The 18778-nt window shown below is 43.6% G+C and overlaps 1 protein-coding gene across 2 annotated transcripts in view; it reads left to right on the top strand.

Annotated features, from left to right (window-relative positions):
• LOC143137832 (PH and SEC7 domain-containing protein 1) overlaps positions 1-18778 on the top strand; it is a 73567-nt gene that overhangs the window by 27484 nt on the left and 27305 nt on the right. For both annotated transcript variants that reach the window (XM_076298162.1, XM_076298163.1), the window contains one exon: positions 18758-18778. This exon is cut by the window's right edge and continues 23 nt beyond it. In XM_076298162.1, coding sequence (XP_076154277.1) covers positions 18758-18778 — 21 coding nt within the window. The remainder of the gene's footprint in view (positions 1-18757) is intronic.

Genomic DNA, 18778 nt, shown 5'->3' with positions numbered 1-18778 from the left:
GCCAGTGAAGAATAAAGTAGAGTCTGAGATGGAGAGAGAGAGGGAGAGATTGTAAAAAAGGAGTGCTGAGAAGTAGAGCTACAAGGGGGAGGCTAAGAAGTCATGTCCCTTTTCTTAAACCCTCTCTGGAGTTTGCTGCCTTAAAAGGAGAGATGGACAGAGATGCAGACGTGGAGTGATGGGGTCGAGGAGCGGGGGAATACAGCTGTTGGAGTATGCGCCTGCATCTCTTTTGTCTTCCTCTGTCAGTTCCTCCGTTATCCATCTCTTTGTCATCTGCTCTCAGTAACACTTTACATTCCACCCTGTTTCTTCTTCTTGTCCCCCTTTTCTTGTCCTCCCCTCCTCTCTCCATCTCTATAATTTCATCCCATGCTCCACCTGCCCTTTGTTTTTTTCTTTTTCTTTTCGACATCTGTCCATCAAGTCTGTCGTGTCTGTAGATTACGACTAATGTAGATCGTTCTCATCTGAAGTGACGCTGGTTGGTTTTTGTCAGGCAGGAAACTGAATCATTCTCTCTCTCTCTCTCTCTCTCTCTGTGTGTGTGTGTGTGTGTGTGTGTGTGTGTAGCTGTGTAGCTGCTGACATTTACCATTAAAGAAGTGACAACACTAAGAGAGATAACCTTCACAATGACAGCTCACTCCTTGGAAGCGTGCGCGCACACACACACACACACACACACACACACACACTGAATTCTGTGTTGTGGTACATAATGATACTGATCCCTGTTCCGTATGTGAGATCATTATCTACTTGCCCAGTCTGTTTTTATAGCCCTGCACATAAATCACAGATTCATTACCTTTCACCTAGTGTGTGTGTGTGTGTGTATATGCGTGCATACTTACATATATGAATGTATAAGAATTAAATGCTACTGTCAAGTGGACACTTGCAGAAATTGCATTGATAACATGCCATTTTTAAAATCAGAATGGTTTCTATTTAGATGCACTCAGAGCTCCTATGTGTGACCTGTGTGGTCTATCTGATAACCTTTGGTATGTGCGTTGTATGTTATCAAATATTAATGAATGTCCTAGAGTGAATAATGACTCTATACAGTGAATATGAATAGTAAACAGTTAAGTGTGGTTTGTCTGGGGAATAACAAACAGTTAATGATGTTTTCATGGCAGTATACAGTACATTTTGGAGAATTCCACATATTGTGATGGAGTACTTAGGTCTCTCTTCTGCATACACACACTTTTTAGGCATGTGTCACACACACACACACACACACACACACACACACACACACACACACACACACACACACCACATACCACACCACACTACACCAGGAGGTCACAATCATACATACTCCATAACACTCTGACACACACACACACACACACACACACACACACACACACCACATACCACACCACACCACACCACACCACACCAGGAGGTCACAATCATGCATACTCCATAACACTCTGGCTCCCACACACACACACACACACACACACACACACACACACACACACCACTCCAGGAGGTCCCAGCATGTGTTCGGTCTGTTCTGCCTTCCCAATCATTTCTTTTGTAGTGACACCATTCCCCCAATCATATTTCACACACACACACACACACACACACACACACACACACACACACACACACACACACACCCTCTCTCTCTCTCTGTCTCTCTTCCTTTCAACCATTCCCTCTGAGTTTTTTGTCTTTCGCTTCTGCTCAGCTTTGTTCTTTGTTCTTTCTTCCTCTCTCGCTCTAGCTAATCTATCTCGTCTTCCTCTATTGCACCATTTTCCTTTCCTTTCCCCTCCCTCCTTGTCCTCTCTCTCTCTCACACGCTCTCTCTCGCTCTCCCTCTATCTCTTTCTACACTCCCCTCCCTAAATTGAGCCTATTGATGAGTTCCAGTGCTGTGGAGCTGGTGGATGAGGGGCAGTAATCCCTCACCCAGATTAAACTGGAGTCTTAAATGGGCCAGATTAGGGCCAGACCTGTATGTGTGTGTGTGTGTGTGTGTGTGTGTGTGTGTGTGTGTGTGTGTGTGTGTGTGTGAGCGAGCCACTTTTGTTCTCTTGGCTCTTAAGGCAAGCTTGCTGACCGCAGACAGGAACCTGAAAAGCAGGTCGTATCCAGGAGAGAAGGCCGAGATGTGAGAGGAGGATGAAGAGAGCGAGAGGCAAAATTGTAGAGGGAAAGAGAGGGAGCAGAGGTAGAAAGAAAGTAATAAAGGAGGGAGGGGAGTGTGCAAGAGAAAGTGAGGGACAGAGAGAGGAAGATAAACGAAGAGCCAACCAAATATGGGCGATGAGATTTTCATATAATGTCCCTTTATAGTTTTAAAATGGAGAGAGGATTCTAAGACAAGGGATATGACTTCTTTGTCGCTCCTTTTTACAATCTCTTTCTCTCTCCCTCTCTCTCTCTCTCTCTCTGTCTCTGTCTCCTCTTTATTGTTGTTGGTGGTGCTAGTAATTCTCTTCCCTGCAGTGGAAGGATTAGTTGCTGAACTGCTATTTCAGTGCGGGTTCATTCTCTGCCCTCTTCCTAGTTTCACCCAGACAAGCAGAATAATGCACCACGCAGAGGATAAAATCCTTTTAGGGCCAAAATTCGAATCGATAACACACAAACGGAGTCAATCAATTTAATCAATGTGTTTTTTTTTGTATTTTCCGTAGATATGCTTTTTATGTGTTTGTGTGTACTTTTGACTCTGACCTTCATTAATCTGTATTGATCCAAAGATTGGTTGGTCAAGTGCCCAGGCAGTATCTGAATGTCTGCAGTGGTTAATGGTTTATTAAAGCAACACAATGTAGTTTTTTTTACCTTTACAATAACAGCTTCAGTGTCATTTTGAAGCTACACTGTTTATGGAGAATGGAGACTCTGACATTACTGATACCACACCCAGAAATGTGGTATTGCGCTATGTAACATTGTTATCATAGCCAGGACCCTCTGTGCAAGGGGTGAAAATCAATGAAAAGGGGAATTCTTAGATTATGTTACTTTTAACATTTAACATAAAGGGAAAATGGCTACTGTAAATCTACACGTGTGAATAAATATTTAGTCCCCTTGCTAGAGAGAATATTCTGTGTTGCAGAATGAAACTATGTCCCTGTAAAGTCTACGCAACACAGAAGGAGCCGTTGTGCTGTTCGTTATTTCAGAATGATTTGTGTCTCCGGTGGACCAGGATTCAGTGGACAGTGCTGTTTGAGAAACACAATTACTGTTAATCTGCCATGTCCAGTTTGCCAAGTATAATGACTATTGTGTTGTGAAGGCAAGTTATTACCCACACACACACACACACACACACACACACACACACTTTCGCCCTAGCATGGTGTGATAATAAATTGTACAACATTTATACAGCGATGATTAAAATTAACAACAAAGACACCATACTGCATGGGTGCCTGAGGGAAGGCTGTAAACAGCCCCGTGGAGTATTTGGAAATGCTGATCCTGAATAAAACATGGAGCTTCTGCAGAGTACAGAATGTCAGAAGTCCTCAGTACATTTCTTCTGTCTGAAGAGGAGTTTAATTTTTCATGAATTATCCAGAAATCACATGGTCTTGTCGGAAGGGCCTATCAGGCCAGCAAAGTTATTGTTTTATATTTGTTTTTTGTTTTTTTTATAAATGATTGGCACTATTAATCTGGGGTTTGACATTTAGATTTTGTTACTTCTTACTTGAGAGAAATGTATCATGTTTTTTTTGATGATATGATTAATTGGGTCAATGTGTGGTGTTATTTTAAAAAGGTTGCTACAAAACTGCTAAAACATCGCACCTTAAATTTAGCAGCCTAAAATAAGACATCAATATCTTTTTTCCTTATCAGCCAAGTGAGGGTCATTACCTGTCTCTACATTTAAAAAATGCTGGTCCCCCGTTCTAATTTTGCCCTACCATCCAGGCCCTCCTGCCCAGTGTCATCCTGAAATATTACGATCTGAGATCGTGTTTTAATGTCTGGCTCTGATCGTGTTTTAATGCCTGGTGCTGGCATGTGGAGGTTAATCACTGCAGGTCAGGACTCTGGGCCCGGTCTCTGACATCGGACCATTAATATAGTGTCACATCCGTGTGTTGAATCGCCTATAAAACGCCCCACGCTCACACCTCTCCCACGAGAAGGAAAGACACAGCTCTTCATTTTTCATCTTTCGCCCATATGGAAAAAGTCTATAAAAAATGTATATGAATCATACTTGCCCTCTACAATACCTGAAATACAATGCATGCAATTATGCATATAGAGCTGTGGTAAATAGCTTGCATATACAGGGCTCTAATATAAATGATGGGCAAAGTGTAATACAATCACTATTTCGTGGCCTATGGGAGCACTGAGTTGACCCACTGATATGTGTGCTTTAAGATCTCACTCATGGTATTCAATTAGCATAAAGATTTGCCTCAGTATTAAATTAGTTGTAGTTGGGACTGTGGCCACCATTAAAAAATAGGGCCCAACAATTCATACAAACATGGCATAATACCCTTCAACATTCATCAAGGTAGGTTATATAAAACATATTTTCTTTCAATTTTACTCAATATCAAAGGGCTATCATAATGTGTTGACAAATGTTATACTATCTAAAAATGGACATGTATGAATTGTACAGACCTTCTCTAAATGGGTACCAACTCTTCTCATCTATGTCTTTTTATTGCCTGATGGTATATCAGAAATTTAAATGTTATATGTTGGTAAGTGTGTAACTGATTGTAATCTCGTCATTATTGAAAATCGGAGCTGCCCTCAATGAATTTCAAAGAATTGAATAGAGGATGAATGAATGAATGTGGAAACCATAGTAATTTGTTTTGTATAATTTAATGTTTTATTTTGTGTCATTGTCTGTGTTTGAAGGCACATGCATGCCTTTTCTGGACACATTCAATTCTAAATCTATGCTAATTTGATTTGAATTCCGTTCAGGTTTGGCTCTAATGCTAATTCTATTCACATTCACTCTCAGACCTCTTCATTCACAACCTCCCTTTTTCCATCCGTCTATTTTCATTGTCAGAGGGTCTGTTTGTTTTTTCCACAACACATACACACACACACGCACACACTCACAGGCATACACACACATGCACACGCACGCACGCACACACACACACACTTTCTGTTATTTTCTCCACCTAACACAAGTTGGTGCTGCATATTAAAACCGTCTGTGGTGACATCCTCAGTTATCCTAATATAAGCAGTCCACCCCTATGCATTTGGTATCTTTAAAAACTGTTATAGTTTGCATTCCTATGCCAATCTGTGTGTGGTGAAGCACTTCATATGATTTCAGAACGATTATTATGGACATGGCATTTCCAGGCACATTTGGTGGAATAGGATTTTGATGGTGTTTATTAATGCTAGAGTGTTTAGACTCAAGGAAGTAGGGATGGTCTCTCTCTTTCTGTGTGTGTGTGTGTGTGTGTGTGTGTGTGTGTGTGTGTGTGTGTGTGTGTGTGTGTGTGTGTGTGTGTGTGTGTGTGTGTGTGTGTGTGTGTGTGTGTGTGTGTGTATAATGGGCTTCTGAACAGGTTTGCTCTTTGTCATTAGTGGTTGTAATGTATTCCTTAACACATGGTGCAATCCAGCTGGATTCAATCTATTCCTTGCCCCTCTCTCTCTCTCTCTCTCTCTCTCTCTCTCTCTCTCTCTCTCTCTCTCTCTCTCTCTCTCTCTCTCTCTCTCTTCTATCCCCCACCTCCGAAAGGACAAGTGCAGAATGCTAATAATCGTTGTTCAAAGTGGAGGGAGGTGTGTGTGTGTGTGTGTGCTTATGTGTCTACACGCATGTAGGCGAGTTGGAAGGCTATGATTCGCTGCTGACAGACAGAGAGAGGGAGGCACTGAGAGGGGAGGGAGAGGGAGGGAGAGAGAGCGACCGAGCCAGAGTGTGTGTGAGGGAGCGAGAAGCAGAGAACGAGGTAGAGCTCACAGCCGCTATCAGCTCCTTTTTTCTCTCCTGCGACTCGCACAGTACTCGTCTGCAGCGCCTGCTGAACACACACGCACATACATACAGAGACGACACACAACGACACACACACACACACACACGGCACATAGACAGCAACAGAGGAAAATAGGAAGGGAAAAAGAAGAAGCAAAGGAAGAGGCGAAAAAAGAGGAGTGAAAGAGAGAGAGAGAGAGACAGACAGAGAGAGAGGAGCAAAATCCAGAGCACCATGAGAAGAGACTGTGCAGAGGACTGGTGTGCATCACGCGCGCCCATCACACCAATCTGGACAGGAGATGGCCACAGGGGTCCTCACTAATGCACTAACTCAAACTAGTGGACACCAGGACCTGGACCACGCACCAGGACCAGACGCCACCGGACAGGACCGGAGGACGCCAGAGATACTTGTGCTTAGAAGCTGCGGACGGCGAGGACGACAAGATTGCGCGGATGGACGGATTGACAGAGGAATAGACGCATAGAGGGATACAGTGAGAGAGAGAGAGAGAGAGAGAGAGAAAGAGAAGAGTGGGGGGAGTGTGAGTGGAGATTCCTGACTTTTCACGCATGGTGCGATGGTGTGTGTGTGTCCATCTTGATAACGGGTGGGAGCAACAGGAACGTGGTTAAATCTTGGTGGAGTGAACAAGTACGTCTTGTCTTGTCTTGTCTTGTCTCCTCACCTCGTCTCCTTGTTCGGTCGACCTGCCTTTTAAAAAAAGATTTCCAGGCTATCTTTATCTTATCAGCCACACAGGTCAGCCTACTTTTTTGTCTTTGTGATTTTTTTGGTTTTCTTTTTGGGGGTGGGGGGTTCAGATATCCTGGAAACAGAACTATTTTTGGTGTTTTTGTCTTTCATCTGACTGGGAAGTAACATCACACTAGTTGACCCGGTTTGTTGTGTCCGTGTTTGTGCACAAGTGAGCGAGCAAGTGAGTGAGTGAGTGAGCGTGTGTGTGTGTGGTGTGTGTGTGTGTGTGTGTGTGTGTGTGCGTGTGTGTGTTTTTCGCCTGGCTCCACACTTCCGCCCCATATCCACCCATCTGTTGGATGCTGGCTGTTCTTTCTCACCTCCGAGAGTGTCGCTGGCCATCTGTGATCCGTCGGAGTGCCTTGCTTCGCCTCGCTTCACTTCGCTTATCCGCGCGTCTCACTGAGCCTCACGCTCTTTTGGCCCTCTTGGCCCCAACCCCCCAACTCTCCTTTCCCACCGCCCCTGGGGCACACAGTCCTTCCTCCTCCCCATCGGAGAGTCCTCATCCCTGGAGCTGTAGACCTGTAGAGGGCTTTGGGTCCTGGTCCATCGCAGGCCCCACCAATCCAAAGTAATCAAGCTCGGCAGCAGAGCCAGATTTGGAGAGCCTCCCTTTGCTCTGGCGGACATTTCTTGGAGGAGTTTTAAAAGTGTGGAATACATCCCTGGATTCTGCACTGGTGTTCTGGCTGTGGGTTCTGCTGGACTTCTTTCCGAACGAACGAAAAAAACAAACAAACAAACTGAAGGGTCCCATTTATATCCGTTCTCGGTTCTTGGTGTTTGCTGCATTTTTAATGCTGTGTTAATAAGAACTTGGTGATTCTCGCTCCGCTCTCCTGGCCATTGATTGACCCCTCAGGCCTCTGCTGGTTCCGCCACCTGCTGACAAGCAGCATCCACCATCCTGGGCAGGTGATTAGTGCCTGGGCCAATCTCACGCTCTCTCCTACTCTCCTGCTCTCCAGCCTTGGCCTCAGGAGGCCCTTAGGACTGTATCTGCCACTCAGCCGTGTGTTGGAGGACTGCAGCACTTCATTTGGTCATTTTTCAACAACAAAACTCTGAGCGGGAGGATTTTTATTAGTATTAGGTGAAAAAAAAGGACTTACGAAGGTGCCTTGATTGACAGCTGCCCTGTCCAATCCTTTGTGTGTGTTTGGCCATGATCGGCGTGAACAGTCTTCACTCTGCGGGGCGGCTGCGCTCACGCTCACTCTGTTCGGTGCGCTACAGCCGGGACTTCCGCATGATGGACCCTTTCCGCTATCCCAGAACCCCCCGCTCGCGATCCCTAAAACCTCTGGTGTTCCCGGACCTGCTGGGCAAAGCCCAGGACGGGCAAAACCATCCGCAGGCCCGCAAGAGGAGAAAGGTATGGTCCAGATGCTCTTGTAGTGAAGACACACACACACACACACACACACGGACACACACACACACGGACACACACAAGGACACCCTATCTTCATGAAGCTGTCAACTAATTCTGTTAAGCCTACACCATCTTGCTGAGTTTTAGCTTGACAACATTTTGTTAATGTGATTATTGATATATTTTTGTAGGAAATGCCCCAAAAATACCAAATATGCTCAAACGATGGCTTTAACACACACTCATACGTTATTATTCTGGACAGTATGCATTTTCACAAAATACTGTAGAAATCCAGAATTCATGCAAATGTAATAAAATAAGTAAGGGATAACGGCCGCCGAGGTGTCCCGTTATACTGAATTAATGGACGTGGCGGAGGCATAGAACTCCCCGACACGCACTCCTCTGTCAAGTCCTTTAATTCCATATAATGGGGCACCTCGAAAGCCGTTATCCAGCTTATCATCCGGTTGCCACTATAGGCTTTATAGCACGCAAAGGAAACAAGCGGTTCCATTTAAAAAGAAGCCGATTTGTTCAATACATTGCACATCTTTCTTTGGCTCTAACAGTGATAGCGGTGGACAGTTAGACAGTTAGCTTGTTTACAGTTGATCCCATTGTTGCGAAGCCTGCTTCCAGGCTCAACCGTCATCCTACTATGGTTGTTATAGTTACCATTCATAAGCATCGATATGGAATGGAGATTCAACTTTTTTTTTACCAGATTTACTTTATAGGTGTCCCGTTTTTCAGAATTAGTCACCCACCAGCCAATCAGAAAGCAGTATTTCTTCTCTCCAGGTGACAAAAATCTTTGATTTGATCCAAACTGAAGCTGTATCACTCGTGTCATATGTTGAGTGTGAATCCTGCAGCCCCTGCTGTTCTCTCTCTCTCTCTCTCTATGTGCAGATACGGGAATTGAGGGTGAGGGGGCTTGTTTGCCATGTGGAGTTACATCCGGATGGCTTCTGTCAAGGCTAGAGAGTGTGTGTGTGTGTGTGTGTGTGTGTGTGTGTGTGTGTGTGTGTGTGTGTATATATATGTGTGTGTGTGTGTGTGTGTGTATATGTGTGTGTGTGCAATTAATCAGATTGATGGGAGGCCAGCACCCCCTCTTCCTGGTCATGTTCAATCAGCCTTGCCCCCCCCCACAGACACACACACACACACACAGATGTACATACAGAAGTGTGCATACAAATGCGCATAGACACACACACACACACACACACGACACATACACACACGACACACACACACATTGCCCCTCTTGCCTGATGACAGGTGCCTGTAGTGCCAACTCATTTAGTCCTCCATTAGCAACCCTCCCCCCCACACACACACACACATCCAAACTCCCCCACCCTCTGGGGGTGAGGACAGGGTAGTGTGTGTGTGTGTGTGTGTGTGTGTGTGTGTTTGCGTGTGTGTGTCTACCCTCTGATGGGCTTGGGGCTCCACAGTTGCTTTCCATCTCGATTGATTCATCAGCAGACGTGTTGGCAGGCCAGAGTGGTCTCAGAGAATCACTAAATCTACAAAACAAAACGTCTCACACACACACACACACACCACATCCCTTTGTGTTGGCCAGTGGGTAAAGAAGTCCTACAGAGACTCTCAAACCAACTGAGCTGACCTATCTGAAGTGTCCAGCACAAATCTCCAGTTCATCACCACTAGTAGGTGTTCTCTCTGGGGAGCGAAGCCACAACCCTGCTGCTGTTCCACCAGGCGAAGTGCAGGAGTTGGGCCAACGCTTTGCTCAAAACAATGAGAGCATTAGTTGAGTGATAATGAGGTTTATGGAGAACGTCAGAATTATATCCGCTTGTAGTGATAACACCGATTGATTCTGTCAGCAATTCAGCGATCGGCAAATTGGTAATACTGTTAACCTGGTTTTTAAGTTCCGTTTCATGTTGTATAATATAAATATATATAATATGCCATTGTATATTATGTACAAAAGCCTATGAATATTTATTTTTTATAACCATAAACACTAATTTCAGTATCCAACTTAATCAGTGGTCCTAGCAGATACCACTGTTTTAAGTATGGCCTATACCAAAATGCGCTTTATTGTTGAATGTGTGTGTGTGTGTGTGGCAGTTTGGGGTCAGTGAGGAATCATTGTTGGTAGGGAAGTTGGTGGGTTCATGGAAACACTCAAGCCCATCTCTTATGAATATTCACAGAGATGGTCTGTGTCTTCCGTTTCCATAGCAACGGGCGCATGGGCGCCTGACGGGAAGACGAGGCGCGCTGCCGAGTGCAGTGGTTCCTGAGAGTGAGATCAACTCAGTGTGGAGAGTGAACACGTCAGAGAGAGAGAGAGAGAGAGAGAGATAGAGACGTGACAAAGATTCTTGTCTCAGGCAGTCGCTCAGTAAACGTTCATCAGAAATGCAAAGCAGAGAAGAGAAGACAAATCATTTTAGTATCAGATAGATAGAGAATATTAAACAGACAGAAGAAAGCTGGCACCTGTTTTATAGCATAATTGGCGAGTCTTATTATGACCGCCGCACAGCGAAGCGGCAGTCATATAGGTTTAGTCAGATTTTTTTTTTTTTTCTTTTTTTTTTTTTTTTTCGCATGCCCAAATTTCCGTCAATGAGTCCCGGGACACTGAAAGACCGGGGTACACGAAACTTGGTGGGCATGTAACCCCACATGGATAGCATGGAACCATCGTTTTTTGTTTTGATCTGTAGCCCCCCCGCTGGACTGGACCCCCCGAAAGGAGGGTAGGGCAGACACAGTTTTCTGTGAATATCTCGAAAACCGTAGGGTTTAGGAGGACCATTTTTTTTTTGTATGTTGATCTCAAGGGGCCATGTCAACCCATTACATAACCATTCATTTCATGTATAGCGCCACCTAGTTAAACACAAAAAAGTAAAAATGAGGTGTTGTAATTGAAGGTATCTGTGACCTAACATAGTCAAAATTGCACGAAATTGTAAGCGTAGGATCATTATGACACCCTCTGTATGCACGCCAAATTTTGTGGAATTCCGTTCATGGGGGGCCACACAATAAATTAATTTATGTTACTATACACCAACTGGCCTGTAGGTGGCCGGAGACAGTTCAGTTCAGCTCAGCCCCCCCACAGACACACACACACACAGATGTACATACAGAAGTGTGCATACAAATGCGCATAGACACACACACACACACACACACGACACATACACACACGACACACACACACACATTGCCCCTCTTGCCTGATGACAGGTGCCTGTAGTGCCAACCCATTTAGTCCTCCATTAGCAACCCTCCCCCCCCCCACACACACACACATCCAAACTCCCCCACCCTCTGGGGGTGAGGACAGGGCAGTGTGTGTGTGTGTGTGTGTGTTTGCACACACACCGCAGTTTTCTGTGAATATCTCGAGAACCGTAGGGCCTAGGAGGTCCACCTTTTTTATGTATGTTGGTCTTAAGGGGGCATGTCAACCCATCCCATTACCACTTATTTCATGTATAGCGCCACCTAGTTAAAAATTAAGAAGCAAAAAATTAGGTGTTTTCATCACAATATCTCTGGCTGACAAGGTCAAAACTGCACGAAATTAAAAGTGTAGGATCATTATGACACCCTCCGAATGCATGCCAAGTTTTGTTTACTTTCGTTCATGGGGGGCCTTACAATAAAATAATTTATGTGTTCATTTAGTGACGTACACCAACAAGGATTCCCGGGACACTGAAAGACCGGGGTACACAAAACTTGGTGGGCATGTACCCCCACATGGATAGCATGGAACCGTCATTTTTCGTTTTGATCTGTAGCCCCCCCGCTGGACTGGACCCCCCGAAAGGAGGGTAGGGCAGACACAGTTCTCTGTGAATATCTTGAGAACTGTAGGGCCTAGGATGACCATTTTTTTTCCGTATGTTTGCCTCCAGGGGTCATGTTAACCCATTTCATGTGCACACATGTGCACAAACAGATACACACACACACACACACATACATTCACAGTAATCATACGTATGACACATACTCACACAGTAGACATATGTACGCTTGCATGCACAGGCACATACGCAGGCACACACACAAGCACACACACACACACACACACACACACACACACACACACACACACACACACACCCACACACATAACATAAACATATTGTAACACAAACAATCAAGAATTTCTCAGAATTATGAACAGGCAAGATGGAGGTGGGGTTGTATAAAATGAATTTTACATGTAAAATCTATGAACTAATCATGTTTTGGTACTTGTTGTCTAGCAGATACCAGTGAGAATTGAGTGTGGATAATGCAATTTAGTGAGACAGTTAGAATCATATAGGCCTTTCAGCGTGATTTCTTTTTGTGGAAAAAATGTGCTGGACTGGGCGGCGGTCATATTTTGTACCGCTCTGCGATACATCTAGTTTATGATATAGATAGATACAGACCATCTCCCTCCCTTTCTCGCTCTCTCTCTCTCTCTCTCTCTCTCTCTCTTTCTCTCTCTCTCTATCATTCATTCTACTTTACTGTCTGTTGGTCTTATACCATTAAATGTAATTTTGAGATATTACATTTCATTTTTCTGAGACACACACTCAACTGACACACACTTAACTGAGTAGTGTGTTAGCACACTGCATCTACATCATCGCTGATTAATGCTGCTGAACGTTTAGGTGATGAGTTCGTCCCCAGGAATCAATGGCTTGTGACGTGTCTATAGCCATTACTAGGCAACGCTTGACTTCATCTTGATTCTGTTCTGAAATGTTAATAGCAACCCTTATGAAGTGCTAAAGAAACCTTACATGGAAATGGACTTTTATTTTTACTCTCTTTCTTGGTATTTAAAGTAAGCTAATACTAACACATGCACAAGTTTAAGTTAGACATCAATATCCATTCAATAGCCATTCAATCCAGCAGGAAGACACACAAAAGTTAACTCAATTTCAATTGGTAAATGCTTATTGTAGGTTGTTAAATCACTTGAAGCCCTTGTGAAATGATACACTATTTTTGTTTCATCGAAAAAGGGGGGAATCTGGAGGGCACAGGCGCCCCTAGCTACAGCCCTGACATGATCCACATTTAACCACACATTTTAGACATACTTTTTCATCAAGTACTTCAGGCCAGTTACAGAGTTCCAAACACATACGGAAATAGATGTTGACTGTTTCGGAGTGCGGTAGTTTTCATTGGGTGTGACGTGGGTAGACATAGAATTGCTAATGATGTTTGTTCTTGACTCTTCTCACAAACTTAATCTCGGTGGTAGGAGAGATGCAAATTGAGATTTGATTTGAGTTCTCTGACAGCATGAGCAGGGGATGCAAACTGCTCTGGTTATATGTGAACAAGACACCATTTTTTTGTTGCTAACAAAACAGCGCACACACTGGGAAATGTGAAGTTCAGGACTAGATCTAATTTTGCTCTACATTGTCATCTGCTATAACCAGCCTGACACCAGACTCCTTTTTAAATCTCAATTGAATGCTTCGTTCACTTCTTAAGTAGCCTATTGGTACCTAAGCATATTTAAGTATCAAGGTATAATTGAAGTTTGTTTTTAAGAAATTTGATATATATTGCATCCCATATGAAAACGTTTGTATGCAAAGTGGAAAGTTGATGATGAAGTCTTCAGTCAAATTGGCGTCTCGCGCCAGCAGGCTGTCAGGCTAGGTTGAAGTAAGAGATCTGAAGGGAGGTCAGGAGATGGACTCTCAGGGTACAGATCATAAGTCCAATCGTTGCTCTTCTGTGTGTGTGTGTGTGTGTGTGTGTGTGTGTGTGTGTGTGTGTGTGTGTGTGTGTGTGTGTGTGTGTGTGTGTGTGTGTCTGTGTGGATGAGGACAGTCTGATATCCTTTAAAGCAGCATAATGTAGTTTTTTCACCTTAAAATAATGGCTTCAAACTCATATTGGTGCTACACTGACTTACAATACGGATAATGAAGTTTCTACATTGCCTATCTATGCCCGTAACGCCTGGCAATGCACTATGTAACATTGTTTGTACACAATAGCTGAAACTAGTTTAGTTAATTTAGTAGCTGGTGTGTCGTTGTATTTTATACAGTCTAAGTATAAGTATAAGTATAAGTATATATAATCTTTTGATCCCGTGAGGGAAATTTATCCCAATCCGTGAATTGGTGAAACACACTCAGCACACAGTGAACACACAGTGAGGTGAAGCACACACTAATCCCGGCGCAGTGAGCTGCCTGCAACAACAGCGGCGCTCGGAGAGCAGTGAGGGGTTAGGTTAGGTTATGTGCTATAGTTTGCCATTAATTGAGGAGTTGTGAACTCTGATTAGCACCATGAGAAAGTTCAGATCATTCGCTTTCACGTGATATATGAACATATAAGAATGAATTTTTAAAGGCTGACAAGACACGACACTAAGTTAGCGTAAGCTATTAGCTAAGTATAACATCAGCGCAAGCGTGAGTTAAATAGAAGAACGTCAGCGGATGCGTGAGTTAGCTGATAATCCACTGGTAGATCCGCTGGTACAGTAGATCGGTTGCTATATGTCTGCGGCTCTGCAGCCAGATACTATGATACTATTGTTTTTATATGCTCACTTTTTCTCTCTCGCCATTTCTCTACCTCTCTCTCTCTCCTTCTCTTTTCTTTCTTACTCTCCCCCCCACCTCCCTGAAGAGTTTTCGGGGAACACTTCTTTTCACGTCTGTCTGTCTCTGTTAAACCTGGCCTCTCTCGAGAGACCCAACCAATCATATTTCGTCATTGTCATGTCTGTCACCTGACAAGGGCCTGTGAGGAGGAGGAGGAGGTCAAGTCATGCCAGCTCATCAAAGAAGATAAAGTTTTCTTCAATGTACTTCTATATTTGAAGAAGAAGGTCCCAGTAATGATGACTAGTTATTGCACATGCAGGCTAATAATCTGGATGTGGAGAGCTTGGCCTATCAATTGAATTGAAAGCGTGCAACTGGCTGGATGGTTTCTTTTAAAGACCCCCTCTGATGAAAATGTTTTGCCTTAAAGGAGAATTTCTGAGATTTTTCACATAGATCTCTGTTCTGTCGGTACGAAATAAAGCAAAAAAAATTGGTGCTACCTACCCTGCAGCCAACACCTAGAGCAGCCAGGCAGCTACAGTGCTACTGTACACTCTGGTGGCATCTTTAAAATAATTTTAATTTTATCATGTATCGACAGCACTCTGTGACCTAGAAAAACAGAGATCTATGTGAAAAATCTCCAGAGTTTTCCTTTAACTTAATGGTGTTTTTATATAATTCACAGCATATTAGCAGCTAAATAAGCAGTCAAGGCTATGACTGAGTGTCCATCTAATAAGCTCTGTGAATACCAAACGAAGCCAAGGTTTAGAGTTATATTGAAACCATTTTAAGTCTATAAAGGGATTTTTGTCACAAAATAAGTTTTCTAAAGGGTAATCGGTGGTTGGACAGAGAGAAGTGGAAGTGGTGTAGGAGGTGCAGCTTAATCAGTGGTGTGCTGGTGTGCTGAGGCGTTTTGTGTGTGTGTGTGTGTGTGTGGAGGGGGGAGGGGGGGGTGGTCAGGCAATGGTTGAATTGGGGGTGGAGACAGAGCCATTGGCGCAGGGAAGAGGGTGTCTGTGCCCACGCTGTGAGATCGAGCCCAGCTGCCAAGGTAAGCGCTCTGCCATCATAAACACCAGCCCACACTGGCACCCTGCCACCAATGCCACTTGGTTGGCATTTAGGTGTGTGTGTGTTTGTATGTGAAGGGGTTTGGATCTAAATTGAAATGCAGGAGGCTCCTCCCGCTCATCACAGTGCGTTTGCCCAAGGGAGACTCTGATCCTGTGTGTGTGTGTGTGTGTGTGTGTGTGTGCATGCTTGTGTGCCTGTGTGTGCATGTGTGCGTAGAGTTGAGAAGCTGAACGATGCCAATCTCCAGAGTACTGCTTTATCAATGAGGGAAAACACAGTCACACACATACCCCCCATCCAGCCAATCACAGTCTAGTGTCTCGTCCACTCTGTGACGGGGACTTCATTCACACCCAGACGCATTAGTCATCATTTATAAATTCACCAAATGATTCCCCAATGAAACTGGGAGATATTTTTAATGATGGTAGAAGTTATTCATTATTTCAGTTAAGGGGGCCTATTTTAGCGATCTAAAGCACATGGTCACTAGCGAATAGCTTAATTAAATTAAGTGGGTTGTCCAGTCCACATTGGGAGTGGTTTTGTTATCAAACATTGGACGGATGGCGCAACAAGCCGTTCCTATGTTTCTTAATCAGTCATGGGTGTGTTTCTGTCATTTCCTTTAACAGCAAGCAGCGCAACTTCAAACAGCGCATCGGTATTTTGATAGTCAGCACAGCGGTGCATTTGAAGGAATCTGCTTGCACGCGAGACCATATGGAACAGTTATTCCACTAGATCATGCTTTACTAAAACCTAGCAGAGTATAACCTACACGCATCTGCACTCGTCTATTATTTGAACTCATTAGCAAAGTAAAACTAACTTCACCGTGGTGTCATAGTCAACGACACAACAGTTATACACAGTTAGTTACTTTCTCTATTGAATGACAATGGGTTACCAATTAAAACAAAGCCTGAAAAAAGCCAGACCCCAAAAATGTTCGAATGACTGAATAAAAAACCTAAGGACATTTATCCTGCAGAGGAACTATAGCCTAGGTTTTTCGTGGTTAGTGGCGTAATGCTTTTTAGATGGTGTAAAATAGCGATTTTTTTTAGATAATGCGCCAGATCCCACCTTAGGTTGTTAAGTTGTTAACTTAATAAAAGTGAAGTGCATGGCGCCGCTCTTGCGTCGCACTTGAAGTCTGATAATCTGGTCTATTAATTGCTGTTCTGGTTGAATGCTTTCTTTGGGAGAATAAGCTGGTTGGCCACTTTCCATTGGTGCCTACATTTCATTGACATCTTAATTTTATTATAAAGGTTATTTAAGTGTTATAACAGCTTCTTTACGGACTGAAGCAGAAACACTAGACTTATTCACTTCGTGAGATGGGTCTGGGAGCACTCCATTGGGGAATGTTTCCACTAGGATGATGAACCAATGAGCAACTAGAGGGGATGATGTTACGGTTTCAAAGGTGGCAGTGGTAGAGCCAGACGTCAAAGAATTCCAGCTGGAAGAATGTGCACTTCTATTCAGCAAAGCCATTGTCTTTACTGCCAGTGCAGTTTATTAATAGTTTGCAAAGACTAGTGGCAAAGTAGAAAGTAACGTTAGGACTCCCTGATTAATGCTATTGTTTAAACCTATTATTACTCTGTTACATGGTATAAAATTTTGTCGCCTGTTATTACTTTGAAATGCATGTTGTAACTCTCTTAATATGTTATTACTGTTAATGATCTATTATTTTTGCATGGTAGCATACCTGCATACCTGTAACTTTATAATGCAGATATCTGTATGACTGTATTACTCTACAAATCTGTCACTGATAGTACTCTGTAGTGCTTGGTGTTACCTGTGGCACTTTCAAAGCCATGTTCTGGTACAAAAAAAACAAAACAAAAACACTTCTTTGAGAGGTAGAAGGGAAGTATTATCTGTAGTGCTCTTACAACTCAGGATGAATGCTAGCTGGAGTTTCATATGTCCTAAGTAAGACCAATCAATGGTTTATATCACATAAAAATGAAATACAAATGGTTCAAAATGGTATGGTGCAGAATAGTTTTGTTTGATTTCGGTAATAATCGTTAAAAGACCTTTCTCTGGTTGCTGGGCTGAGCATTTGCTGCTTCTGATCTTCACTGGCTAGATTAGGGCAGTTCAGCACATCTGGGCTTGTTGAGGAAAAAAATGCAACCTGATTCCAAATGACTCATGTTGAAACAAAAAGACATAAAAGAGACATAATATCAAGTCCCACACAGCTCTGTTAGTGCAACACCTGTTCAGAGTCTCTCAGAGGAGTTTCAGATGCTGCTATACAGTCCATGGGTTTGGTCTGGACCAGTGTTTCCCAAACTTTTTTTCTGGGGACCCACTTTTTAAAAATGACAGACCATCGCGACCCATTTCACTTCAGAACTAACATACAACCACCAATATTGTTTTAGGCCGCCACAGGTTCTCAAACTTTTTTATGCCCCCCCCCCCCCCAACCATTCTACAGTGCCATATCTATAACTGTCCCCTCTGCGACGTGTTCGGCCCCCCAGTTTCAGAGCTATTCTAGGGCCATGACTGTGGTAAACAAACTATATCCTAAAAGAAAACTGATAGCTTTCCTGGTTAAATGGTATAAGCTAGGCCTATTACACAACATAAATTGTGCTGGCGACCCAAATAAAATCTCCTGCGACCCACCCGTGGGTCACGACCCAGTCTTTGGGAACCAATGGTCTGGACCCTAACACAGATTCTTAAACTGTGTGTGTTTGTTTTTTTTGTGTGTGTGTGTGTGTGTGTATGTGTGAGTGAAGGAGTCTGTGTGTGTGTGTGTGTGTGTGTGTGTGAGAGAGAGAGAAAAAGAGAGACTGAGAATGAGTGTGTACTGTATGCGTGAGTGCTTTTGTTCCTCAGAGTGTAATCATCTGTTTGCTTTGCCTCCACAGCACCTGTACAGCGCCATCAAG

The sequence above is a fragment of the Alosa pseudoharengus genome, unplaced genomic scaffold (assembly GCF_046254945.1).
Source record: "Alosa pseudoharengus isolate Yale_2024_CS ecotype anadromous, Long Island Sound unplaced genomic scaffold, YU_APseudo_1.1 YU_APseudo_1.1_scf_21, whole genome shotgun sequence".
In the NCBI taxonomy this organism is placed as follows: Eukaryota; Metazoa; Chordata; class Actinopteri; order Clupeiformes; family Clupeidae; genus Alosa; species Alosa pseudoharengus.
The sequence above is the reverse complement of the archived record's forward strand: the minus strand, read 5'-3'. Positions and strand labels throughout refer to the sequence as shown.